This window comes from Cavia porcellus, unplaced genomic scaffold (genome assembly GCF_034190915.1).
Source record: "Cavia porcellus strain 051 isolate PalLab524CR breed Dunkin Hartley unplaced genomic scaffold, mCavPor4.1 scaffold_10, whole genome shotgun sequence".
Taxonomy (NCBI): Eukaryota; Metazoa; Chordata; class Mammalia; order Rodentia; family Caviidae; genus Cavia; species Cavia porcellus.
This window is the reverse complement of record NW_026947493.1, coordinates 63,703,087-63,731,002: the sequence shown is the minus strand read 5'-3', so window position 1 is coordinate 63,731,002 and position 27,916 is coordinate 63,703,087. Positions and strand designations below refer to the sequence as shown.

Below are 27,916 nucleotides of genomic sequence, written 5' to 3'. Positions count from 1 at the left end.
TACGGCCTCCAGTTTGTTTTACCTTTTTTTCCCTTTGTCTTCGGTGGGCTGGAGGTCTGGAGTTGGGTTTGGCTTCTGCAACTTTAAAATTAATTTTTTTTCTGTGTTGGCACCCGTATGTTTCTTATAGTAGGTAGATTTATCATTAACATCCCTAAGAAATGTCTGTTCTTTATAGCTGTCTTCTATGTGTGGGAGATTCTTAGCTGTTTTTTTAGGCCCAAGATCCTACCAACTCAAGTTATTAATGAGATATTGCCATTTATTTGACTCAGCCTCTAGTCCTTTGGTAATGGACTACAGTGATGTTAACAAACTCAGACAATCATGGTACTATTATAGAAGGGAAAACAGCTGATCACAACAAGTATGACATCCTGGTTAAAGTATTATAATTAGCAATAACATCACTCACAGCTTAGAAAATGACAAACGGGTAGCTCTTCATTTGGTATCTTTAACCACAGGGTCATGATCTACAGTCATATAACAAAACCCAACATAAATCTGGAACTTGTATGCAATGAGTTTCCCCTGGTAGAGTGACTTCACTCTATAGCAGGGAAATTGTCTTAAAAGAAAAACACATTAGAGGTTTCAATGATACAAATAGCCTGGTGCTACAAACATGCCATAGGTTCGCTACCGTTGATGTAGAAGCTCTATGTGGATACGACCTTCTTCCTAGAGGGCCATCTGGACCAGGTACTCAGATACGTTAAGAAATTCTAGAAGAAAGTGTCAATAATTTATTGCCAGTTTCAGATTCAGACATGGATTATCTGGTCCACTGAACAAACATCAGCCAGCTAAAACATCTGGATCTGAAGGCCATCGTAAGGACAAAGTTAAGCCCATGGCCTCTCCAAATCTTGCTAAAGAACACTGCCATCACCCTTACGACTTGGAGCCACCTGTAGGATCATCAGCTTATAATTCAACACCTGCTGCCTGTTCTGAGCTGCTCTTCCCAGCTTAGGACCTTCTGTTTCTGTAGGAAACATCACCATGTCTGTGCAGAAGGACTTACTATTTCACACTGACAGGCTGAGTCAGTTTGCCTGGAGCTGTACTCTACCCCTCAGAGAGGTACTATGCCCAGGATGCTATACACTGGATGAAATTCCGCATCTTTAGGCTGAGCTGCTGGTAATACTCAGCGACTTCAAATACCTAACAGCAGTCTTTTTTAATGCTGTCTTTGTCTCCAGTTGGTTACAATAATCTACAATCCATTTTCAATTCCTGATACCTGCCTAGGTGGGTGCATATATAAAAACCTTTCTTCTGGGTACCTGGAAATGAAAATGAAGACACAGGCCCATCATAGGCAAACAGCGAAGCCATCATTTCAGACACTACCTGACATATGAATAAGAAGGAAGGAGAAGTGGAGGTTTGGATTAGAGAGCAGTTGTGTCTTTTGCAGCAAATGTTAGTCCTACACAGACTGCCTGTGGTCAGAAGCAAAAGGATGTCAGTGTTAAAAATGAATAACCCACTGGTGAAGATGTGAACCTTGGATTACAGTAGGAACACTGAACTTTCTGCACTTTGTGTATAAAGGGTATATACTTCATAAAGTCAAATTCCATCTTGACAAGTAGTAAGGAATCTAAAAAGAAAGTGAGTGTGAAAATGGCTTCTGTTAGAAACACTGCTAGGAACAAGAATATATAAAAAGTTTCAATTAATCAAAGACATGAAACATTGAATCACGTTGCAAAATGCAAAGTTTTTACTAATATTATTTAAAAAAAATACTGCAATATCATAGAAGGACTCATATTTATCCCCCTAAAACTTCAGTAACACTTCTAATACTCATGCATTTTATAAAAACATCAAGGTGCCAGGGATATAAATAATTATTTATAAACATATGTTCTTCTTGAAAAAGATATACCTAGAAACTTTTATTTTGTGTGAAATTTAAAGATAGTGATCTAGAAGTCATAAGTATCTCCGGGTAAGGATGAAGACCCATCTGTTTGTTATCTTTCAACTTTTGTACTATAATTTTGGCAAATTCTTCTCCTTGGATATCAGTGGTATCCAGTAATTGTCTGACTTTTGAGGTCCTTGTAGGTTTGGTACTAATAAGTTCATAGTCCTCCTTCATGAGCAAGTCCCTGGACAGAAGGGCATCCAGTGATTGGTTAAGGCAGGCTTCAGTCATTTGACTCACGATGTCTTCCCTTTTGCTTTGGATCCACTGCTGAGCAATCCCAGGCTGCAGGTGTTCTGCACAAGAGCAAAGGATGAACAATTATAAAGGACAGACACATCGCAATGAGCGTAATTACATGAAAAAGAAATAGGCATAATCTTGAAATATTGTGTCACTATGAATTCAAGTATTTGTGGATGCTATTATTTTTTTCAGGAAACATTCAGAGATTTGGATTATCTCCCCTTTCCCTGCCAGAGAAAATACTATAAACCACGGCAAAAAACTATTTTAGTTTTCAATTTTTGCTTTATGGTTTAAGTATAAAGGTGAATAACTTATAATTAGGTAATACCTCCTCTTAGTACTTCCTTCCTTAGATGTTCCTGCAATGCTACCTGGGCCTACTGCCACATGCTAGTACTCAGCTTGGAAGTACTTCCCTACTTAAAAAGCTATTTACATACCCTACTGAGGAAATAGAATCAAAGAAACCTGACTGTACCCTAAAACTACTGCCATGTATTTGTGAGGTAAATAAGAACGCTGATAATGTGGCTTACAGTAAGCCATTACCTGGATTTCGCTCATCCGTGGGTGTATTTATTACTGCTAAAGAGCACGCGGTCCTGTGATCATACAATGTTGCCCTTTGAAATGCAGAAACAGTATTATCCCAACTGCGCTTTACCAGACAGTGATCCAGCTTCACAGAAGAGCAGTCTTGAGGTTTTACTATAAAATACAACATCTTCATTAGTAGAATATTCTTCAAACATTCTAAACACATAAAGTATCAGTGTTTGGGTCACAATGAAGGAAGCCTCCAATGTCTTTAATTTTTAACTGTTACCAAAGCTACTTCAGAAACCTAATTCTGCAAATGCTTTTTAGAGCCAACAAGGGTTGATACTCAACGTTTTTCTGTCTTCTCAGTTTCCCACGTATATGATAAATTATGGAATTTCAGTGTTGTTTTTAATCTCCTTACACCTTTTGCATGTTAAATTTTCATATAAATGTGTCAGTATATGGTCAATATAAAGACTGCTAAATGTGCCATGTCTGTGCGCAATATACATCATCTACATGTTCCTCTAGCAAGTCTGTGCAACTTTGGGCCTCAGGTGTCCATCTCTATTAGCAGATCTGTCCACAGTGAATATTCTGTCCACAGTGAATATTGTGCCTTACATTTCAACACTCACTGGACATACCCCACGTGCATCATTTATATCCCAAATTAAAGAAAAAACATTAAAAACTTAACCATTATTCATCTTAATTCTATTCATTCATCTCTGTAGTACTGGGAATAGAATGCAGAGCGTCTTGCATGCGAGGCTATGGCTCTACCACTGAGGTTTTAATCTTTTGAGACAGGGTCCTGGGAAATGCTGAGGCTAGCCTTGGACTTGTAATCCTCCTGCCTCAGCCTCCTGTGCAGCTGAGAGTATAGACTTGAGTCCAGTTAACCACTCATCTTAATTCTAAAAGCTGTTTCAACTCTTAATTTTGTTAATAGCACCGCTATTCAAGTGACTAGGCTTAACAGCTCAATTTTTCGCTTAACTCCTTCAAGTGAGTAGTCACTGGTGAGTCCTCTGTAATGTTCCTTTCCTGTTTTCACTCTGGATCCTCAGTTCCCATAATCTCTCACCAGCACTACAGTAGGAGTTTCCTAACTGATCTCCCCACCTCAAGTCTCTTTTTCCTTTCAAAATACCTCACATATTCCAGCCACGATGAATCTTCCTAAAGCAAAAAATTGCATTGCTACATCCTTGCTCAAATATTTTTAATAGTTATTCCCTACTAAGGTTAAAAACTCACATAGTTCAGCAGAGTATTAGAAATCTCTTTCTTTTTCTTTTGTGGTTCTGGGGATTGAACTTGCAAGCTTGTGCTTGCCGGGCAGGCGCTTACGCCACTGAGCTAAATCCCCAGCCTTAGAATTCCTGATGATAGGATTCTCCTCTATTTATCTTCCATCTTCCTCTAGTCGCCCTCTTCACAGGGTACTCCAGACTACCCACTGCTGTGTTCTCTGAATTCTGGGTCTTTATGTTCTTTTGCTGGAATGCCATGAGTCAGAAATAATGTCTTCATGATGCCAATTCGGTACAGTTGAAAGAATGAAAGTATCTATCCAAAGACCTGGCCCAGCAAGGCTTGGGTCTGCAAGCTGCTAGCCACATGATCCAGTGTGGTCCAGAGTTCCTACTCTTTAAAACGAGGGCTGTCTTTCTTGAAATGCTATGTTGTGAAAGTACTTTATAAACAATGCCATTCTTTCACTACCACATCATAGCTCTAGATTAATCTCAAGTTTCCTACCTTATCATATGGTAACTTGGAAACATTTCTCCTCTTTCATTAAACAAAACAAAACAAAACAAAACAAAACAAAACAAAACAAAACAAAACAAAACAAAACAAAATAAAACTTTCCATAGTACTAACACAGTATCTTTCATAGGTCTATGTTTCTGTTGAATATGCGACTGCTACCTAAAACAGCTTCTCACTTTTAAAAATGGGCATGGCTGGGTATGGTACTGCATGCCTGTAACTCCAGTACTCAGGAGGCTGAGGCAGGAAGAGTTGGAGGGCTGCCTGAACTCCATAGTAAGACCTTGTCTCAAAACAAAAACAAAAACAAAAACATGAGTATGATGGCCCATGCCTATAATCTCTGTACTCTTCTAAGAGGCTAACATAGGAAGATTTCACGTTCAATTCCACACTTGGCACCTAAGCAACTTAATAAGATCCTGTTTCAGAATAAAAAACAAAACAGGATGGAGTTGTGGGTCAGTGTGAAGGCTCTTGTTCACTCGCCAGTAGAGCACACACACACACACACACACACACACACACACACACACACACGCATGCAATGCAAATGAGTATGTTCCACACAAGCCATGAATTCTTGCTAAGCAAATGATCTTGAAAGAAAGTGGGAAACTTGCATATGAATACTGATAGGAAAATCTACATACCAGTTAAAAAATCTATGTTTTGAGGAACTGACTGAAGCCTAGAAGTTCCAGAAGAAGAAGTGCTTTTATGAAGTTGAGAGGGTCCACAGGATTCCTAAAGTAAACAGAGGATAAAGTGAAAAGGTCTAAGGAAACTTTACTTCTTGAAAATCATTTAAAAGTTACATAGCTTTAGTTTCTAAGAAGTTCTTGCCTTGGGCTTTTTACAAATAATGCTTCAGAACTACTACAAATGATAACAGATGGAATTAAAGAAAAACATATATAGAATAATCCAACAAATATGAACTTAATTTCTTTATCAACTCAAATGGGCAAATGAGACAACAATTACATACTAGACAATCATTTCCAGTGCATGCTTCTTGATCCCAGAGGTTTTGTCCAGTGGCTAGAATTGTGGATGATAAATCTGAATTCTGTAACTTTGATTATCTACGGATTCAGAGCAAATGCCTGTTCTCAGGTTCCCTTACATTTAAGGGGGTGGGAACTCTGAAAAAGTAATAAAGATCATTGCTGTACTCCCAGCTCTATTAAAGGACTTCTGACTTATCTCCAAGTAGGCACTGGAACTCTGGATCTTAGGATCCTTGTCTGCACTACCTAAAATGTGCCTGCAAGGGCTCAGAGATCAGATGCAACGGTGTACAAAAAAGAGATTCAGAACCTATTGTGCCTTAATGTGCTCTTGAATGCATTATTTTTCTGACTCTGTAAAGTGAACATTTATATTCTTAAAAATGACTTACGAATGAATACTACTGAGAAACCTATCTTCTTATAGAACAACAAAAATGGATTTTCCTCTTATTGATTACCATGAGAAGAACAAGATGGCATCAATATAGTGGCAAAATTACAATCAACACTTTGCTCAGGGATGGGGATATAGCTCAGCAGCACAGTGCCTGCCTGGCAAGTGTGAGGTCATTTGTTCGATTTCTGCATTAAAAAAAATTTTTTTTTTGCCCATATACTACCCTGGAACATCATTCACTGTATAAAATAATGGCAGAAGTCAGCATCCAAAAGTAAGGACTGTAATTTGACTAGATTAACAATGAACTGAGAAATAGAAGGGCTTTGTTTACCATCTGTAGTTTTTTTGTACCGGGGATGGAACTTATGACATCGTGTTTGTCAAGCACGCACTTAGGCCGCTGAGCTAAAACCCTGGCTACCATCTGTAAAAGAAGTGCTTAACTGAAGTGGCTCTCATATCCTCACATTTCAAGTTTAACACAAACACCTGGACATAAGTAATCAAATATATGTATATACATATAAGGGGCGTGTGATACAAATATATGTATTTCTTCTCTTACCTCTGTGGGACTATGATTTACAGGTATGTCCAGTGGTGACTCCATTTTCTTTTTGTCACATAAGTCAATAGTACTTAAAGTACTCTGTAACTGGAATACATATATTTTAATTAGAAGTGATTAAAAATTTTACAAGTAAAATAATCTACTTAACATTTATTTTCTGTGTTTATACAAAAAGAATGGAAAAAACCTAGATTGGTTGAGAATATATACAGTATAAAATATGGGAAATATCTTTAGAGAAAACAGATCTTGAATTCTGCCTTGTATTAATTAGTTGACTTGATCAAATTTTTGACTTCTCACAGTCTTGGAGCTTTGTCTTTAAAAGAATACTTGAATACTAGATTGTTTGGAAGGTTGAGATTGTAAATATAAAAGTGTCTGCTGCTTATAAATTTGACTGTGTGTTCTATCTATAATGATTCCACAATGGCTATATTTCAAGTACTGTGCTTTTTAAGTACTATTATTATTGAAAAGAAACTGAAGCTTGGACTAAGCAAAGGAGATAGTGTGTTTAATGGAATTGTTGAGGTCGTTCAGCCAATGAGATCTGGTTTAGAGTCCTAGGATATTAACTGTTTGACTTGAGTAATCGGTTTCCTTATGAATAACTATTTTGCAGTAAAACTGTAAGGAGATTTAGAAGTAATTTATAAAAAAAAGGCTCAAAGTTGACAACATTCAATAAACAGCTGCTGCTAAGCAGATATTTATTTGAAAGCTATCCTTCTGTATTAATAATATTAAGCAATTTGCTTGTCTGCCATCACTACTAAGTGATTTAAAAACAAACATAAGCATCTGCTCTTCCTCCTCAGAAAAATGACAACTGCTCTTCTGAATTTTTGAAATCAGTAGGGTCTGCACCCAGCTCTCTGTCGTTCAGTTCCGACTGCCTGTTGTTACGAGGAAACACTTTTTATCTACGTTTACAATGTACTTAGCATACAACTCAATGAATGTTTACAAAGGTCTATTTATGTGAATCTTTAAAATTAATTATTGGCTATCTCTATGTTATTTAAGGTTCTGTGCTTCACTGAAATTTTTTGGCTTTTTAAAAAAAAATTTCTGAAAGACACAGATTGGCTCACTGAGCAGAATTAAAAACATAGGTACTCTCAAGGACTGTGGATTCTCCAAGGGTGAGGCTCCTTATCGAAACATTTCTTATGATGCAATATCCCTGTATTAGTAACACTGCTTTTCATAACTGATGAGATATGACAATCACTGCTTATGAACTAGTGAATTAGTCTCAAAGAAGTGATAAAATAGGATATTAAAGAAAAAAATTCTTTCACTCAGGTTTTACTCTTCAAGCAATAAGAAGTGTTTAGCTGAATAAAGTGAATTATAGGAACTTGTTCAAAGAATTTTTAAAAATGTAAGTAACACTAAACAGTCACTCTAATAATGACCTTTGCTCTTAGAAATTTCTTTATAAAAGTCCTATTGCTTTTAGAGACAGGGTCTCACTATGCTGTGTTCCCTACTCTGGCTTCAACTCTTGATTTTCCTGTCTTAAACTCTTGAGGAGCTGAGACTGTCAGCATGTGTCACTTAGCCCAGTTTTTAAAAATCTGTACTCTACTGTTGGCCCTGGCTCAGCTAGCTGTCTAGGGTGTAACATAAATGACTAATTTCCCTATAGTGCAATTATCTCATCTATAGAAATCTGGTAATATTCTTGCTCTAGCAGTTTCACAATGACACTTGGATTTAAAAAGTAAAAAAAAAATAGCTATACTTCCTCTAATTGAAACCAAGGCTTCAATTTTAAAATATGGAAGAAAATGTTACTGGTAAATCGTTATTAAACTTTATACTTTAGTAAGCCAGAAACTTTCCCAAAAAATTAACTTTTATATATAGGATCCAAGGTTGGAAGTAAAATAAGAACTGGAATGGTTCTCTTTCTCTTGCACACCAGGACAATGGGCCCTTCCATCCAGCTTTGTTTGGAAGGAGAAAAGGGAAAGTTGTTAGGAGATAAAACAGGAACTGAAAAAAAGACAAAAGACATACTCAGAAGTCTGTATTTACTAAGCAGGGAAACTGATGTGCTCTGGATAAAAGACTATACTGAGCAGTGCGAGGGTCAGTGATAAATTATCAAAGGAGTCCTTCTTCTTTTCAAAATTCAGGTGATAATATTGCTAGAGTCAGTTTTAGTTAATTACAGTTGTTTCTTTTGGATTATTTCTTTTAAACTAAAAGTTATGCAGGGAGAGCCAGAAAATTGCAAGAAATAAGCTATATCATTTAGTAGTAACAATCTATTTTGTCTGTTCATAATTCAAGATTTTGGTTAACTTGTGGCTTTTATTATTCTATAGTAAGTGCAATTTAATAAACTCTAACAGGTGCTAAAACCATACTTACTTTGACCTGAGTTGAGTTTTGAACAAGTTTTGATAATATTAAGAAAACCCTAGTAACAGATCCTTTACTTGCTCTTCTGATCCACAAGGGCTAGACTGATGGGACAACTGCCCTAGGTAAGTCACAGTGACTTCTGTTCCTTTTTATGGAGTGTTTGAGAAAATGAAAATAAAAATCAACAGAAATACATATTTCACTGTCAGTTATAATAAAAATTCTGTAGCTTGGCTTTGCATCAAATCTCAGTAAAACCTGTGTTCACTGAATAAAAAAGAGGAGTGCAAGAACTCAGGTATCTTACTCTGCAGATATTAAAACTTTAGTGAACACACACACACACACACACACACACACACACACACACCTGCTCTCACCCGACTCCAGATATCCACATTTGGCCTTCATTACCCATTTTATATTTACGCCTCATGTATGAAGGCTCTGGAAATGGTAAATCCAAAGATGCCATTTGAATGAAATGAAAACTTCTTTGGTGGCAAAGGAAAGATGGTATTCATAGCCTCTGATAAACTCCCAACTCGAAACTAGTCTGTGTTTGTGAAAAGTATATAAAAACTAACCTATATTAAAAACTTCTCATGAGTAATACAGAGTCACTGAAAGTTCTAATTCACAGGATTTGGTAATTTACCTTTGTTTTCTTCAACTGAATAACAGCTTCAAGAAAAGTTATCTCTTCAAATGTTCTGAGAATTGGCTCAAGTTCTATTAAACATTCTAAATAAAAAAAAATAAAAATTGGGTTTTAGACTGTTTCTAATAATTAAGTCAAATACTAATATTTAGCTTATAAGGCCCTATGTCAATTTTTCCTCGAAATTAAGACTCTCTTAACAATCCTTATTACTACCATAACAGACAAAAGAATCAATGGAATGGAATTCAACTCCTGATTTTCAACAAGTGAGCTAAAATCAATTCAATGAAAAGATGGCTTTCTTAACAGAAGGTGCTAATAGTTATCCACACAGAAAAGGATAATTTAAATCCTTATCTCACATCATACATAAAAATTAACTTGTAATGGATATTTCCAAATGTGAACACAGGAGAAAATCTTCCTGACTTTGGTTAGATGACATCAACAGGAACCATTAAAAACTGATCATCGTATTTCAAAATACTGAAAAACTGACACTTAAGGAAAATGGAAAGATAAGCGTAAGACTGGGAGACTATATTCACGTCACACATCTGCTACAGCACTTGCGTCTGAAATATATAAGGAATCGTAAAAACTCAATAGTAATACAAGTAATAAAAAATCAGTGAGTATAAATGTCCTATTTGGCTCTGCTTCTTTCCTGCTAATTTTTAATATGCATCCTTGTTACTCTTCTGTTATCTCCACTAATTGTATCTGTTAGAGTTACTATCATGACAATGATGGAAAATTCTGCTCATCTCCTTTGGCCTTTTGGAACACTAGACATTGTTCACCATTCTTTTTTTGAAACTCTCTCTCTGGTGGCTTCCAAGACACAGTGACTATATCTTCTGCCTCCTCCCATCAATCTTGTTTCTTTTACCTTTCCTGCTCAATTTCTAAATTCAGGCACATTTCAGAGGTCTAAGATGAGTCTTTGTTATCTGTATTCCCTGTAACTAGATGATTTAGATCTACACGTTAGTGACAGTTTTGTAGCAGAAGTCATAGCCTCTTTGAAAAACAATTTTACAAAAGATCGTTTCTATCTGAACAATGCTGCTATTATCACTTGTAAGTCTGTGTGAACATGTTTTAAATTCTCTTAGGTAATTATCTGTGAGTGGAACTTCAGGGCTGAATGGTTAAGTTTATATTTTGTTTGTTTTGAGATATAAGTATCTTGGTATGCAGTAGGCTGGCCCTGAACTTGCTATCTAGACCCCTGCTGATTTCAAACTCACCGTCTGCCTGCCTTCGTCTCCTGAGTGCTGGGCGTACAAGCCTGTGTCACCCCACTTGGTGATCTTCCATTAAGAAACTGCCAAACCCTTTTCTGAAGTGGTTACATGATGCTACACTCCTGTCATCAATGCATGGGTGTTTCATTTCTTCCTATTATAGTCAAAACTTGTTATTTTCTGCCTTTTTAATTATAGCTATTTCACTGGGCAGGGAGTGGTATCTAATGATTTTAATTTGTGTTTTCCAGCAGGGTTAAACACTTTTTCCTATCCTTTTTAGTCACTTGTATGTTTCTTTTGTTAGGATTCAAATCTACTAACTTTTAAATTGCTATTTGCCCTATTGGGTTGTCAAAGCTCTTCATCTGTCTACATTCAGCTTTTATCAGATACATAATATGAAAATACATTCTCCTGGTCTGTGGTTTTGTCTATGTTTCAGTAGTGTACTTTGTAGTATAAAAGTTTCCAATCTTTTTTAAGCTTAATTACTCAATTTTTGTGGATTCTGTTTTTGATGTCTAAACTGAGAACTCTACCTAAATCAAAGTCATGAAGATTTTCTCCAGCTTACATTTAGTAGGATTTTTTTTGTTTGTATTGTTTTTTGTGGTGCTGGGGATCAAACCCAGGGCCTTGTACATGCAAGATGCAAGGCAGGAATTCTATTACTGAGCCACAACCCCGATAATTTCCAGTTTACCTTCAGATGTATGACTCATTTTACCTCTGAAGTATATCTTAACTTGGTATTTAGTTCCAGAATCAACACCCTAATTAGACAACTAGTAAAAAGAGTTTCCTAGCTGCTTCTGCGTGTCTTTCTGCCTTCCTCCAGTTTTCCACATAGCAACAAGAATGATTTTACCTGAACTCAAATCAGATCATATAAATTACCTAAAAAACACACGTTAAATGGGTTTCAACTACACGAGACATGAAAGTCTAACCTTTTATGATATTCAACAGCTTTTTTGCTCACTTTAGTCAAGCTATTTGGACTTTCTCTTTATTTTTTACAAATCGAAACTTTTTCTCTTCTAATTTCATGAACCTTTACCCTTGTGGTTTTCTCTGCCTGGGCTATTCTTTTGTGAAGTTTTGAATGACTGGCTCATTTTCAAGCTTTCTGTTCGAGCTCAAATGTTTGCTGTTCCACTCTCTTAGCTGTTAATTACTACCATGCTTGTTTCTCTACAGTCTGCATCTGGTTTGTTTTCTCTGTCTTCTCAACTAGAATGTGAGCTCCCAGAAGTTAGTGCCTTAGATGGTCCTGTTTCCTACCCTTTATTCCCAGTGTTCATTCCAGCAAGTACACAGAACATGGCAGATGTTTAACTAATAAATTAATGAAATTACTACTCCTTTCAAATGACTTTTCTGTAAGGAATTCTCACTTCGTCTTGACAAGCAGCTGCCCACATATGAAGGCTATGAAAAATCACAGTGAAAACAATCTGTACAATACCTTCAAGCTACTAACCTACATGGAACTTTTCAAAGAGAGTTTTATTTATAGTATTTTAGCTATTTCTGTATTTCCAAAGATGCAAATTAAAACTGTGTACTCACTTAAGAAAGACGGTCTTTCATCTGGGTTTTGTGCCCACCCACGTTCTATTAGTGAGATCATGAGAGCTCGATGAGGTATATCAAGTGGCAAACTTTCTTCATTAGTGTCAGGTCGACGTCCCTGTGATACACTATACATGATCTGCAAAGGATTGGTGACTTCTGTCCAAGCAAATATGTTTCATTAGATATATACTGTGACTTGGTGTATTAAATTCTAACATTAATGAAACATAGAGAATCTTTTAAAGAGTAATTTACTGTTCCCTTTCCTATAAAAGGAATGTATGCACACCTTATGCAGTGTCAGGCTTACTGCCTGTTATGGTAGGAGATCACAACCTCACTTCAGGAACTGTGGGTCTGGCTGTATGATTTGACATACTTGGTGGGATGTGAGTAGAGCAGAGCCTGTGTAAAATCTGGCAAAACTAAGAAGGGTTATAGTAACTAATATCTAGTAAGAATGAGAAATAAATGTTTTGAAGCGGCTAAGATTTTGAAGTTGCTTGTTATAGCAAGCTGTACTACAGAAATGTCAATCAAATAATAGTACTATCAGGTAGTAAAAAAGATTATTCTTCTGTGGGTACTTCTCTTTATAGATGAAATATTAAATTTTCATATAAATGGTTTTATAGTTGGAGCGGACCTTGAAAATAGTGCGTCTTAACTTCATACATCTCATTTGACAGATGATAAAATGAGGACTCAAGGAACTGAGTAATTTAACCATAGGGCCACTTATTGTCAGAACAAGAATTAGAGTCTAAGCTTTCTGACTCTTGAGCCAGAATACGTTTTAGTATATGGTGTATTCGTAACTGACAAGTTATTATTTTTTATAGGGTATTCTATACAAAATGAGCAAAAGATATCTAAAAATAAGGTTATTAACCAGGCATGATGGCACACTTGGGAGGCTAAGGTAGGAGTACTGCCATGAGCTTGAAGCCAGCCTGGGCTATACAAGTGAGTTCAAGGCCAGCCTGCACTACACAGCAAGAGCCTGTTCCCAAAAATAAAAAAAATGAATAAATAAAATTAAAAAAAATTACAAAATGATTTATCTAGAAGAAAGAATTCAAAGTATACTAACCTTCAAAAGGCTGTTTTCTGGATAAAACTTCCCATGTGATAATTGCATAGCTGTTTAAAATAAGAACAGTTATACATTATAAATAAATTCTGCATAATAAACTAAAATACATAACACTAATTTTAAAAGCTGTGGAGATAAAAGTTTTAAAAGTGCCATGCTACATGAAGAACTACCATACACAAGCAAAATGATGAATACTCATGTGTTTAGAGGTAATTAACCTTTGTTTTGAATGTGAGTGAATCTTAATTTGAAAAATTAGGAAATTAATAATAATCTAAAGTTGCATGCAAGGACAATGTTTTGAGGTCAAGTTAATAATTATTCTTGAACACCCAGATAAGCCATATCCTCTGCTTACATAATTCTATTTTTCACACAAAATGAAGAGCAATAGAAGACTGTCTCATGTCATCCTATTTTACTGACATTTTTCGTTTCATTACTGTCTGTTTTCATAGTGAAAATATTTCACACACAATTTAAACATCAGTTGTAAATTACCTGGTTAATCTGCACAGAGTTTATGTTTGGAATAAATGATTAAGTAGGGTGCAGGAATTTTGCCATATCACCAAATTGACTGCTTGTTCAAAACCAACTGATGGAATCGATTAGGTAACGACGCATCATTTTAGAGGAAAAGTGAGGTTTACAGATTGGGAAATTCTACCCAAATTGAGGAGTAGTAAGTATTTCTTCATTTTTCCTGATACAGAATACTAAAATTGAACATAAAGACATAATTCACAAGTGAATTAAAAGGACTCAGTTTTGTTTTTACAGAATCAAACTAGCTTTGAAGAACTGTTGATAAGACATTAGAAAAATGCAAATTAAAATCACACTGAGATTCCATCTCATTCCAGAAAGAATGGCCAGGATCAAGAAAACTACCAACAACAAATGATGGAGAGGCTGTGGGGAAATAGGGAACTCTTCTGCACTCTTGGTGGGAGTGCAGACTGGTGCAACCATTGTGGAGGTCAGTCTGGAGATTTCTCAAAAGGCTGGGATTGGAAGTCCCATTCGACCCTGCTATTCCACTTCTAGGCATATTCCCAGAAGAACTGAAAACATCAGGCCACAGTGAAATATTTACACCCATGTTTATAGCAGTACAATTTGTAATAGTCAGATCTTGGAATCAACCTAAGTGTCCATCAACTGAGGAACGGATAAAAAAGTTGTGGTATTTTTATACAATGGAGACTACTGAGCTATAAAGAATGCTCTCATAAATGGATGCAACTTGAGACCATACTCATAAGCGAAATAAATCAAACTCACATATATAAATACCATATAGTCTCCCTAGTATAAGAAATGGTAAGAGTATATAAGATTTTATGGGAATCATGATTTCCCATTACATTGCTTTGAAGCCGTATAATGTTTTCATTCATTAGTGGGAATGGTTTTATTCTGTTTTGTTTGATTTTATTATGTGTGATGGTATGAACAGCTATTTTGAAGAAAACAAGGCATTATGACAGCCATTGCTGATTTAATATCATCTTGCTGTGAAGTCCTACCATGCTTTTGTTCTTCTGTTTCCATTGGTTCTATCATGCTGTATCTTATTGGATTTTATTATGTGTGATAGTATAAACACATTTTTTATGGATAATGAGATAATATAGTAGCCATTGTTCATTTTGTTATTTGGTTCTGAATGCCCTGTAATACTTTCATTCTCTTGAATAGTTTTATACTATTTTGTTATGCTTGTTACTATTGAATGTGAAGGTATGCTCAACTATTTCAAAGAAAGAGACATTATGGTAGCTACTGTTAATATCCGGTTGTCTTGCAGTAAAGTACTGTGTTGCTTACATAGTTCTGTTCTGATCTGCTTTGTTCTGTCCTTGTTTGTCTTAATCTCTTTAAAATAAAATTAAAAAATTAAAAAAAATAAGAATTGTTGACTAGAACATGGTCTTTACCTTAGAAGGTATGACTACTTTTTGAGTACATTAGTTAAAATAAGGTAAAGGTATCGGAGAACAGAACATATGAAAAATTTACTCATATAATAATGTAAATGCAAAAGATGTATCCAGTAATGTGGACTGGCTACAACTGGATCTGAGATACTAAAAGTTAAATACTTTCTGGAAATAGCAATACATAGTTTACTTAACTATATAATTTTGTTGAATAGATACATTCTTCATTGTTAACAGTGCATTCATTCTTTACCTGATTTATTAAAGACAGTAAAAGTTATTTTAAAGGGTCATAAAATATGGTTAGAGTAAATGTACTGTTTAATTTTACATTTATTTTATATATATATATATATAGAGAGAGAGAGAGAGGGAGAGAGAAAGACAGACAGACAGACAGACACAGATAGACAGAAAATACATGTTAACTCATATATAAAATGAGTGCCTCCCACCCTGAGATGTAGCTCAGTGGCACAGCACTTGCCTGGCAAGTACCAAGGTCATGAGTTTGATTCCTCAAGATTGGTACCAAAAATAAATAAATAAATAAATAAAATGAATGCCCCTACTCTTTAATGCAGAATATTAAAAATTTCCATCTTCCTTTATCTGGTAAAATACTTAGTATTGAAAACACTGTATAATACTTATTACTGTATCACAAAATTATAAGTAATCTGCACCTGAAACATAAACATATGATTTTACTGAAAACATTAATTTGTTGTATACAAGGTTCACAAATACACAAATATTAGGTGATCTTTAAATAGAAACATCCCTAGTATATTTACGAGGTTGTTTATTTCTCTAAAAGGATGTATAAGTGACAGAGACTGAAAGGATAAATAGGACAAGAAACTCAAAACTGTAAGTTAGGTATCAGTTTCCCGCTGTAGCATGTGATCAAAACTCTTTAGTACTGTATTTCAAATTTGGGACAAGAAGATAGGCCTAGAAATTTTTAAACTTTGTATCACACCTTAAAATGTAGCTTTAAAATTAATCTTCTGTTTTAAACAAGGTTACCGTGATCAAAAGTAACACACTGTACCTGTATATATCATGCTTCACACTGGCCCTTGTTTTTTGTCCAGGTTCATAGTTCTCAGGTGGCATATAGATAATTGTCCCTCCTTCTGGAGAAGATTTGCTACCACGTGATTGTGACAGTGACATCATGCGCCACTTTGATAAACCAAAATCTGCAATCTGTAAGAGGAATAGATGTATTTACAGGTTTTCTTTTCAAAAAGTTCACAAACTGACTGTCATTGTGCATATACTTTGAGGTATAATACTGGAAGAAAGATTTGTGTATATATATGTGTATTTTTTATATGATTTTTTTCTGTTAATAACAGGGATTGAACCTAGGACCTCTGCACTGAGATACATCTAAAACTCTTTTTATGAGACAGAGTCTGGCTAAGTCATTAAGTTGCCTAGGCTGGGCTTGAATTTGCAGTGCTTCTGCTTCAGCCTCCCAGAGTGCTGGGATCACAGGAATTCACCACCACTAGCAAATATCTGTATGTTCTAACAGCTCCTTACCAAATTAAATTCCACAGCACTGTGCCCAGTAACTTTCCAACCAATACATACTAACTTGAGGTTTAATGTAAAATTTAAAAATTTTAAAGGGAAACTAATAGTCTTTGCTTTATTCTACATAAGTATACACACTGATTCTATTTTTAGAAGTAAATATACATGAGGTCTGAAATTAAACATTCTTTATAGAAGGTATGTATTTTCCAAATCTAGATACCCCTTACAGATCACTGTCCCTGAGCTTTGTTTATAACTCAGGTTCATATGGTCTTATTCATAATGCCTTAAAAGCAACATCCTTAAATTTTCAAATAAGCAAAATCTCAGTAATAGTGAGAGGCATCATTGCATGATTTATGTTTGCTATTACAAGCATTGTATCGACGGCAATAGCACAGCTCACATACAGATACAAGGCACATTTTTGTCCATGACAATAGATACCTACAAATTTATCAGTAACAGACATTGTACTTTTGATGTGTTCTTTATGGTTTTATTCAATTGTAAATCTTGTACAGACGTTGTATAATGTTTTATAGTTCAGTATTTAAAAGGGTCCTTAAAAATGCAAAATGAAAGAACAGAAATAATAGTGGACAAGAGAATATGAGATGACTTTATAGGCATTTACATTATTTAGATTTTATAAAGCACAATGAAGAAGTAAACGGTGTAATGACCTTTATCTAGCACACCATTTGTGTTTTGATTATTTCTTATATTTTTGCTCATTTTATTAGTGTTTAGATGAATTTGAGGTAAAATATTACAACTCCCATATCCAAAAAAGAAGAGTGGAGCACATAAATGTTTCATACATTTATTGTAATAAAAGGGTAAACCTAAGGAAAAAAGAAGAGAAGATCAAGAGAGAATACGGTGCCAAACACATGAAAAGCCAAGCCTGGGGATTTTGAAAGGCAGTAAGATTTGGTTAAGAACACAGCTTCTGGAGTTTAGATTATTTAAATGTATATTCTAATGCTACTGGTAAGTAGCTTTGCATGACCTTGAGGAAGTTAATTTCTCTGTGCCCTCTATTACCCATCTAGAACTTGCAATAATCCAACTTAGGGGTATACTGAGAAAAATGTTACAAATCATCCTATATAAAGCCCTCAGAATCATATCCAGCACATATTATGTGATCCACATATGTCAGTGTTTTGTAGACAACAAATGTATACGTGTCTCAGATTACACTGTGTCCCATGTATATGTACAAATATTGTCACTTAAAATTAGAAAAAATTTTAAAGAAAAAGTAAGCATTTACTCTGATTTTCAAAATGGAAAAAACTTGACTTTGCAAATATACATACTAGTAGGAGACTATCTTTAAACTATGGTGTAAAAAAATTTATAAATGGTTACAAATAGATAATTTATAAGTAATCAGAAAATGAAAGAAAAAGAACTCATGAAAAAATTGTATCAGACCTTTGTCAAGTTCAGACCTCATATACATTTACTGTATGTTGTGCCACATATACTTACTAAAGGAAAGACCAATTTTGCTTCTTTTTTTTGAGCTATTAATACTACCAAAGTATATATGTATACATATATATATGCATACACATACAGGCATATATACAATGGTCCATTTATTATAAAATATTCTGATGTACTGTCACATTAACCAATTTGAGTATTAAATTAGTAGGTCTATCTGGTATTTGCAGGAGCTCCGGAATTCACGCATGTGTTTTTCCAATGTACAGAATAAAAAAAAAAAAAAAAAAAAAAAGCTCCTACATGGCACATGCTGCCCATGTGGCAGTTACCACAACCAACTAAATTTGTTTTCATGGAGCTTATATTCTAATTGGAGGAGGTGGTCAGCAAACACATTAATGACAAAAATCACATTGGTTGCTGAAAATATTTCAAACCTACATATTTAATGAAGGGTTTACACCTAAAATATATACAGAACAGTAAGGCTGGGGATATAGCTCAGGGTTAAATGCTTACTTAGCATTTATAGGTCTGGAGTTTCATTCCCAGCACCACAAACCAAACCAAATCAGCCTCCAACAGAAAATCAGTACGACACCACAAAGTCCCGTTAGAAAATGAGCATAAGACAAGAAGAGGTATTTCAAAGGAAAGGTTATATGGTGGCAAAGAAGTAAATGAAAAGTAAATAAATTTTGCCTTAGGGAAATTAAAATGAAGACCATTGTGAGATATCACTATATACCTATGAGCTGTTTAACAATGAAACAATGACAGGAAGATGCTAATGAGGATGCGGAGAAGTTGGATTTGTCAGACACTCTTCACGGAATGTAAAATGGTACACCTACTCTGGAAAATAGTTGGGTATTTCTTAATATAAAATACATCCTTAGCATATGACACGGCAGTAACACACTCAGGCTTTCATCCCTGAGGATGTTCACTCTTTTTTTTTTGGTCTTTTTCATTTTTATTGGTACCAGGGATCAAACTCACGACTGCCTGCTTGCAAGGCAGGTGCTTATGCCGCGGAGCTAAATCCCCAGCCCTGAGGATGTTCACTCTTAAGTCTATACAACATTCTTCATAGCAGCTTTATTATAACTTCTATAAACATTGTAGCAACCAAGAAGTCTCTGTCAGATGAATGGTTAAATAATGGTGGTACTGCATTCTGTGGAACACCACTTATTAATAAAAACCAACTATTGACACAAATAACAATTTTAATGTATCTGAAAGGCATTATGTTCAGTGAACAAAGCCAATCTTAAAAATCACGTATTTTCTATTCATATAGCATTCTCAATATGACAAAATTATAGAGACAGGACACAGATTAGTGACTACTAAGGGTAAAGGATGTGGGAGTGAGGAAGTGGATATGATTATATAACAGTAACAAGAGAGATGTCTTTGTGATGATTAAATAGAGCTACACTTAATTGCTGTGATGCATTGTACTCCTGGATACATTTTTAAATCTACATAACATTTGTGATAATGTGACACAGAACTACACATAACACATTGTGCTAATTTCTGCAACATTCCTGGTCTTGCAACTGAACTGTGATTATGTATTGTGTAATGTGGGAAAATGGGTGAAAGGTACACAAGACCACTGTGTTACCTTTGCAACTTGCTGTGAATCTATACCAATTTAATAGAAAGTTTAAAAAAAAGTATTGATAATTTCAGCTAGGAAACACAATGACTTTGTATTTTGTAATTCTATCTCAGAAGTTTGGTAACAGGAAAATCTCTGCAGCAGGAACAAGAGGACTGAAGATAGGAATTAAGGGATATAGAAGAGGGAAAGATAATAGACTGACTAGGTAGAGGAAACTATTATGCACAAGCATACCATAAACTTTCTTTTTAAAAAAGTAATTACCTTAACATGGAATTCATTATCCAACAAGATATTTTGAGTCTTCAAGTCATGATGGAGTAGAGGAGGATTCATATTGTGCAGGTAATTTACACCAAGCGCAATTTCATGAAGGATGCGAAATCTTAATGGCCAAGCAACATTAGGATATTCAGTTTTCTTTATATTTATGAAAACGGGTGAAATGAAAATTATTGTTAAAATTTTAGTATATTTCAGTTAAAAAATTATTCTACAAAGAAATATTATAAACTTAGGTCTAAACATTTGCTCATTTTGCCACTCAGCATTATTTTGCTACTAACACTCTTCTTGTATTTTACTTTCTTCATATTTTAGAAAATATTTACTATTGGTAATTCCCTTAAAATTTATATTTGTTCATGCAACTGCATGCTAACTGGCTCTTCTTTGTTCCACTGACACAGCTTTAAATTACTTTGTAAATACATACATACAGACATTTATACCTTTCCTCACACTCACTACCTAGTACTATGGCATCAAGAAACCTGTGAACACATACATGCAACACACACACACACACACACACACACACACACAACTATATATGTTTTGCTTCTGCTATATACCAATCCGTTCATTGAAAATTCATATTGTAATTTTGCTATTAATATAGTCATTTATTATAATAATCTGTATCCAATTTACAAAATTACATTTATTTGAATAAGCATTACTATCTCATACCTTAAATCATATAATTAACTTATCTACATTCCCCCTTCAAAAATTAAACTTTGAGAGTTTTCTTTTGGTAAAGGAGACAAAGATCATTTTTGTTCCTAAACGTACACAATGGAAACCTTTAGGACGTACACTGCATGTTTCTTGATACTTAACTGATCTTTATCTGAGCTTTCTTAAGTATTTTCTCAAAATAAAAGTTAACTCTAACAGATCAACGTGTATACTCAGGTAACTTGGGAAGACAGACATGAATCATCAGGCACTACACTCCTGGATACATTTTTCAAACTGCTATGAAAAGTGTGCAATTGAAAGTCTTTCTATTGAAAGCTCAAAATTGTCTCGAGAATTCTTTCTGCAAAGTGGTTTACTTATTGTTCCATGATCAATCTAGTAGAGGACTGGTTCAAAATATACTGTTTCCAGGATTTCTGATTTTTTCCAATGAACTTTTTCTGTGAGGATGGAGAGGGTATCTTAAGATAAAATCCTATCCCAAATAATACAGGACAGGAAACCAAAAGAAACACCACACCAATGAAGAATCTTACTTCTGGTGTATTTACAGCCCAATCCCCTGGAATAACTGAATCTCTTAATCTATAAAAAGGCAACTTTTTCTGAAAATCATGCAGTTTAAAGGAATGAGCAGCCTGTTTATAGCAGGTATTATATGTGGGATTTTGAACACTGAGACAGGGTAGATTTAATTTATAATAATCACTTTCAGAGTCAGCAACACCCCTGAAGGATCCTGCTTATAGACTTTCCAGTGAGTTCCAAATTTGAGTGCCAGAGAATCTATGGTGGTATGGGAAGAACGCATCGCAATTTCTAGGTATATTTGTTTTTTAAAAACAGAAACTATGCTTTACTAAATGTTTCTATCTTGGTTCCAGTGGCAGGTCCAGAAAACCTGACACCAGTTACTTCCCTCCGTCTGTTTCAGATGGGCCACAAGTCATGAATTGAATGAGCTGTATTCTAAAACAAAGAGGAAGTTCACCCCATGAGTGATGGGCAGCACTTGCTTTTCAGAGCATTTGCAGAGCATGTGACACACTACAATTTAGGTGTGCCAGTAACTAGACTTCATAGATTACGTTATGTAGTTTTATTTAAACCAATCCTCAATTGGGCCAAATGGTGTAAGATTTTTCAAGAGGAAAAAAAATGCAGACTGGAGATAATAATATAAGCTCAAGAAAACAGTAATAATTGAATATATGTATTCAGAAAATGAGGACTCCCCAAATCTGTTTACTGACTAAATTCACAATCAAAGCCAGAGTAACTGGGATCTTGAAAAAAAGGATTAATGGTTTAATGCTGTCTACTACTGGACAAGGTAATGTATCTGGCACTTGGAGATAATTAATTTGGTTTGTTAGCTCAGGACTTTATGAACTGATATTACTGACAATTTGAGCTCTAATTAACCATTAATATAAAATGTGGCTCAGCAGTGGATTACACAGTGTGCAGAGTTTATCTTCTCTATTTTCCATTCTTGCCTTGCGTATATGGATATGGATATTGGGATTTAGCACAAATATCAGGGAAAGTAACACATGCAAAAAAAATCTTTAAGTCCTGATATCATAAGATTTTTTAACAATACAAAGCCACAAAGGTTGAAACTTAATCACTACAACTTTTTTTTAATTCTCACTTTGAATCAGTTATGTACCCACAAAAAATCTGATTAAATGTGAAACCACAATTCTATATGAATAAGAGAAATGATAATAACTGAAAAGTACAGTACTTACCCTATGTAGGAGTTCGTTCAATGATCCATTTGGCATGTATTCAGTAACTATTCCCAAAAATTCAGGTTCAATGCAAATTCCCAAAATTGGAAGAATATAACTGAACCTGGCTTTGTGTAAAATTTCAGCTTCTCTTAAGACATCATCTCTTTCACTAAGAAAAAAATGTATAGTTATTTTAGGTATCTTAAAATATATAATTATCATTCCATAAGAATAATTAAGCCTGGATTTTCAAATTAATTAGGTATGTGATCATATGTAAAATTTTACAACTGCTCTGTCCCTAGTTTCATCATATTTATGAAAAACACAATACCCTATACATTACACATGTCTATTTGGAGACTAAAATAACTTCTGGAAACCACTGACAAGTAATAGTGATACTCAGATTATTACTGTCCTTCTAGGAAAAGGAAGCAACACAAGATTGAAGTTTATAAAGCCTCTCTGTTAGAACAATTGGTGCGTGGACTATCTAGTTAAGTTTACTTTGTATTAAAACAAACAGACTTAGTCATACTGAATTTTATGACAGAATGTCATATAAAATTTTCTCCAAAATCCTGAATTTTAAAATGCTGTAGCTTCAGAAGACTGGATGCTAATGACTGAATAAAGGGCCCTCGGGCACACATCTGAACTCAAGAAGACAACAACACTGAGAAAGTAAGTTCTCATAACAGATCCTTAGTATAACTCTGGTTAGCAGGTTCATTTGTTTATTCATCAATCCCACAAATATTTACTTTTAGTAAGAATCAACAATTCTGCTCAACATGACGGAAAATACGGTAAAGAGTAAAAAGACAGTCTTTACCTTCAAATTACCTAGAAATATTTGAAAAAAAAAAGGCAGAATATATGTGCTCAGTGTTCCCTCTCACACACGTATGAAGGAAAAAAAAGCCAAAGAATATAGATAAAAGACTGCATTTTGGGCTGGGAACTCACTACAGTCTTCAGAGAAGAAGGATTTCTGCTGTAGGTTAAGGACAGACAGAATTCAAATGTGGGAGACAGTGCATCTAAGATAAGCAAGGCCTCCAACACAGAGGACTTGTGTCTCCCTGAGATCTGAAACACTGCTTAGTGTATTGTGAACTGGACTCCAACAGATAGGTGCTAAGTGACTTCAAGGAAGTGAAAGTGAAGACCATGTTTGGGAAACTTAATTCTGCAACCCGGATCAGGACACGTAGTAAAGTATATAAAACGAGTGAAAATAAGTAAGAGAGGCCAAGAGGGCCACGTCTCAAGAGTCCTAAAGCCAGGGGCGGTGCTTAAATTGTGGCCAAAGCTTTTGAGCAGGAGAGTGACAGCAGTACAGCACAATTTTAGGATTTTAGGGAAGCGCAGGAGTTTAAAAGTCAGGGGTTAAATACTGGTTAAAGTGTGAGCGACAAAAACTACTAAGGTAGCAGTGAAAACAGAAAGGTAGCTGAACAGAAGGTTCTGGCAGTGGTGACTGACATTCTGGGGGATTAAAAATAAAAATAAAATGAAGGGAACTGAAGATGACATCAGTTTGCCCTGGATGAATGAGTGCTGCTAGCAGTAAGACAGACTGTCTCTAGGAAAAGCCTGTTAGGTGAGGGATGACAAGCAGCTGACTCTTCAGCCACTCACACTCTGAATGAAGGGTTGTTGAAATAACAGCAACAGACATTCCTGACCTGACTACAGGGCCGACTTTAAAAACAAAACAAAACAAAAACAAAACAACCCCAAACTCGTATCTTTATTTTAAAGAGGAAAAAAAAGAGAAACAAACAAACAAAAAAAAGAAACAAACCACCACCAAAAAATCCCCAAAACAACAGTGAGATGTATTGGAGTAAGTAATATATTTTATGTATCAAAATTCAAGAGTACAAGGAGACTTAATGTAAAAAGCTTTTCTTTCTCTTCCTTGTTCCTCAATCACTTAACACCCTGTGAGGAAACGAGTTATATCAGTCTGTGAGCCTGTAAAATTAAATTTACATTCCCTAAGTTCAGACTGTTCTGTGTTTGCCTCCAGAGATGTGGGCCAGCTTTCACATGCAGATTATAGGATGAACCCAAGATTCCTGGAGACTGACAACACTGAAGGCACGCTGCAAAGTCTGAGGGATAGGGGATATTTCATACACTCCTTCCAAAAACAGCAGGAGTCATGCTTTCTTCCACCACAATGCTATTATGTGTCAGACACTTTAAATGCACCATCATTCTAAAATCAACCCTCTAAAGTTGGTCTCATTATCTCTACTTTATATACTGCATAAGGGTACTGAGAAGTAGAAAAATGGGTAATTTTCTATTGATCACCATCCCCTCTCCTAAAAGGCCAGGGGGATCTAAATTAGTCACACTATTCTAAAAGCCTGTGCTCTTTCCACTCCATTGCTTGCTTAGAGAAATAAGAGAGTCTGTGAAGTCAGATTTCAGCAAGATTCAATACGTGTGCATGTGTGGTGCTAACACAAAATATATTAACAATTAAATATATGAAGTATCATTTCTATAAGCTGTATTACTAAAATTACCCAATTCAAAATTTTAATTTAAAAAGTTATACTATCTACAGAGTACATGAACAACCAATTGCTTCTAAGAGGTGGAGAGATTATGCGGAAAATCCACTTGTCAGATTGAAGTCAGGGTTATGGAGACTGACTAATAAGCAAAATACATGTAATATCACAAAAACTTGTTTTTTGACCAGGTAATCTCAAAGAACAATGAAAATATTCAAAAAAGTATATGTAGAGTAGTTACTGTTCACATATTTTAAGTGAGGAAATACACACACAGAGAGTCAGTTGCATAAGCTCAATCTTATGCTTATACTACACAAATACTGCTAACACTGAGGTCTTAGGCAACAAATGAGAGAAAAGAATGTGACGCAGTAACGTCAGCATTCCACTGGTCTTATGATTTCTTTAAAGACAAAACTATTTTCCCACCCAGTTACCAAGAATTTTATATTATCAAAGTTGTTAATGAGCATGGAGGGCAACTCCTATTACCTCTTGGCCCTCAAATGGCACAAAGGTTGGGCCAAGTAAAATCCTGAGCAGCAGCATCCAAAATGGGAGGATCATTTGGCATTAGAATATGTTACGATCCATCAGTGCTAGGTTTCTACATGATATTTTTATGCTTGCTTCAAAATTGTATTTACCCTTTCTAACCAACCACTACCCTCTACAAAGCTGATTACATATACATATTTGGCTACTCTTGCCCACAGAACAGAAAGCCCAGAGTAAACAGATACCACATCTTGCATATGAGTGAAGCTGGACTGTGGTACACAAAACTATCTCTAGCTGTATCCTAAATCTACTAGGGCATCTAGCCTGCAATGAAAGAAAAGCCACAGGCAAATGATAGTCCAAGGATTCCGGCAGGGCTGATGCTGAGATTTATCTGATACCAGACACTAACAGCTTCTGGCCAGTCCCTTATCTATCAAGACGTACTTTCACATTAGATATAGAAGGAGGGCACACAGCATGCGGCAATCGTGCAGTTTACCTCATTAAGAACTGAATACACCGCTCTATTAAATCTCCTTTGGAAGGAAAACACTCAAGTCTATAGTTGTAATGTTTTCTTGGAAACAGAAATGAATGCTGGCCTTTTCTGAGAATGAACACACCAGGCCACAATTGTCTTGAGGTATGTGAGGTATTCATAGTTTTTGGATATGTAAATTTATTGTTTAATTCAATTTATTGTTAGCAAAATAACTATTTCCTCTGGAGATACTATTCCCAGTGAAAGTGGGAAAAAGAAAGCGCTAGTGTAGAATCTGATTATTTAAACTTCCAACACTATAATATAATAAACCACGAACAGAACAAAAAGAGCAAGAACCCAACTAAAATATCCGGAGCATCAGTGTCTAATAAAAATATGGTACGAAGCTCATACACAATTTTAAATTTTCTAGAGACCACATTCAAGTTAAAAATACATGAAATAAAAATTTAACACCTTACATTTAACTCAAGACACAAAAATACCATCCTGGCACGTAAACAATATAAAAACAGTGAGGTTTTTCAGTATGAAATATTTAAAATCCACTGGGTAATATATGTACACTCGGTACATACACATTTCAGGTCAGCAACATTACAAGGGTTCAGAAGCTCTTGGGGGTAAAAGGTACCTACCAGAGAGTGCAGCGCTAGAGTCTTAGCGCTAACCAAAAAGTAAAAAAATAAGCGATCAACGCCCACACCCTCTACACTAGCCCGCACCAATTTCAGCAAGCCGGGCTGTCAGCGCTGGGCCATCACCGCGGATTGCGGATGTTTGGAGTGAGTTGGGGGACACCCAGGACTATGAGTGAAAGCGAGAAACGGCCGTGGGGAGGAAAACGACCGACGCCTCTGCAAGGATGCTGGCTCTGCACCGGACGACGACCTCCGCGGGCCGCTGCCGTCGGGGTCCCCGCGGGGCGCCCTACCTGTCGAGCAGCGGGGTGTGGATGTGCAGGTGCTTCACGGCCACCTGGACGCGCCAGTCCGCGTGGCGGGCGGCCGACACCGTGCCCGAGGCGCCGCGGCTCAGGTAGCGCAGGTCGGCGAGCTTGTGGGACGGCACGGTGGGCAGCGCGCTGCAGATGGGCTCCCCGTTCATGGCGGCGCGCGGGTCCCGCGGGGCGCTAGGTCACCAGGCCGCCCATGCCTCGCCGCCGCGTCCCGGCCGCAGCCTTCGCCTTCGCCTTCGCCTTCGCTTTCGCCTTCTGGAGCCCGCGAAGGCCGGCCGGCTGCCAACCCCGCTCCCGTCGCTTCCTCTCGCGCCCGGCCGACGCGCTCCGCCCTCCGCAACTCCCGCGACGTCGGCGCGGACGCGAGGCGGGGGCGGTCCCTGGGGCCCGGCCGGGGCGGGACGCGGGCCCCGCGTGTTACGTCCCCCAGCGCCCGGTGTGGAAACGCCGCGCTCCGGGAAAGCCCCTCTCGGAAGCCTGCCCTTCGCGTCACTCCGGCCACCGGCAAGAAGCGTTTCTTCTGGACCGCGCGTCTTCCGGGTGCGCCGGGCCGGCCCGGCCTGCGCGGGAAGCGCTCCGAGGCCCGAGC

General features: G+C 36.4%; 1 protein-coding gene across 1 annotated transcript; it reads right to left on the bottom strand.

The window, feature by feature from the left end:
* Positions 1-1,715: 1,715 nt before the first annotated feature.
* On the bottom strand, positions 1,716-27,674 carry Ripk2 (receptor interacting serine/threonine kinase 2). The gene is made up of 11 exons (XM_003479891.4): positions 27,304-27,674; positions 22,833-22,986; positions 20,353-20,508; positions 16,489-16,646; positions 13,480-13,529; positions 12,381-12,542; positions 9,550-9,635; positions 6,504-6,593; positions 5,176-5,269; positions 2,747-2,905; positions 1,716-2,244 (listed from the first exon to the last, which is right to left on the bottom strand). The coding sequence occupies exons 1-11, from the start codon at positions 27,474-27,476 to the stop codon at positions 1,907-1,909; spliced, it is 1,620 nt and encodes a 539-aa protein (XP_003479939.4). The 5' UTR covers positions 27,477-27,674; the 3' UTR covers positions 1,716-1,906.
* Between the last annotated feature and the right edge of the window lie 242 nt (positions 27,675-27,916).

Coding starts and splice junctions, on each gene's coding strand:
- Ripk2 (XM_003479891.4), bottom strand. CDS start 27,476: ATGAACGGGGAGCCCATCTGCAGCGCGCTGCCCACCGTGCCGTCCCAC. Junction 20,509..22,832: donor TGAACGAACTCCTACATAGG/GTAAGTACTGTA, acceptor ATAAATATAAAG/AAAACTGAATATCCTAATGT. Junction 2,906..5,175: donor AAACATAGATTTTTTAACTG/GTATGTAGATTT, acceptor TGTATTTTATAG/TAAAACCTCAAGACTGCTCT.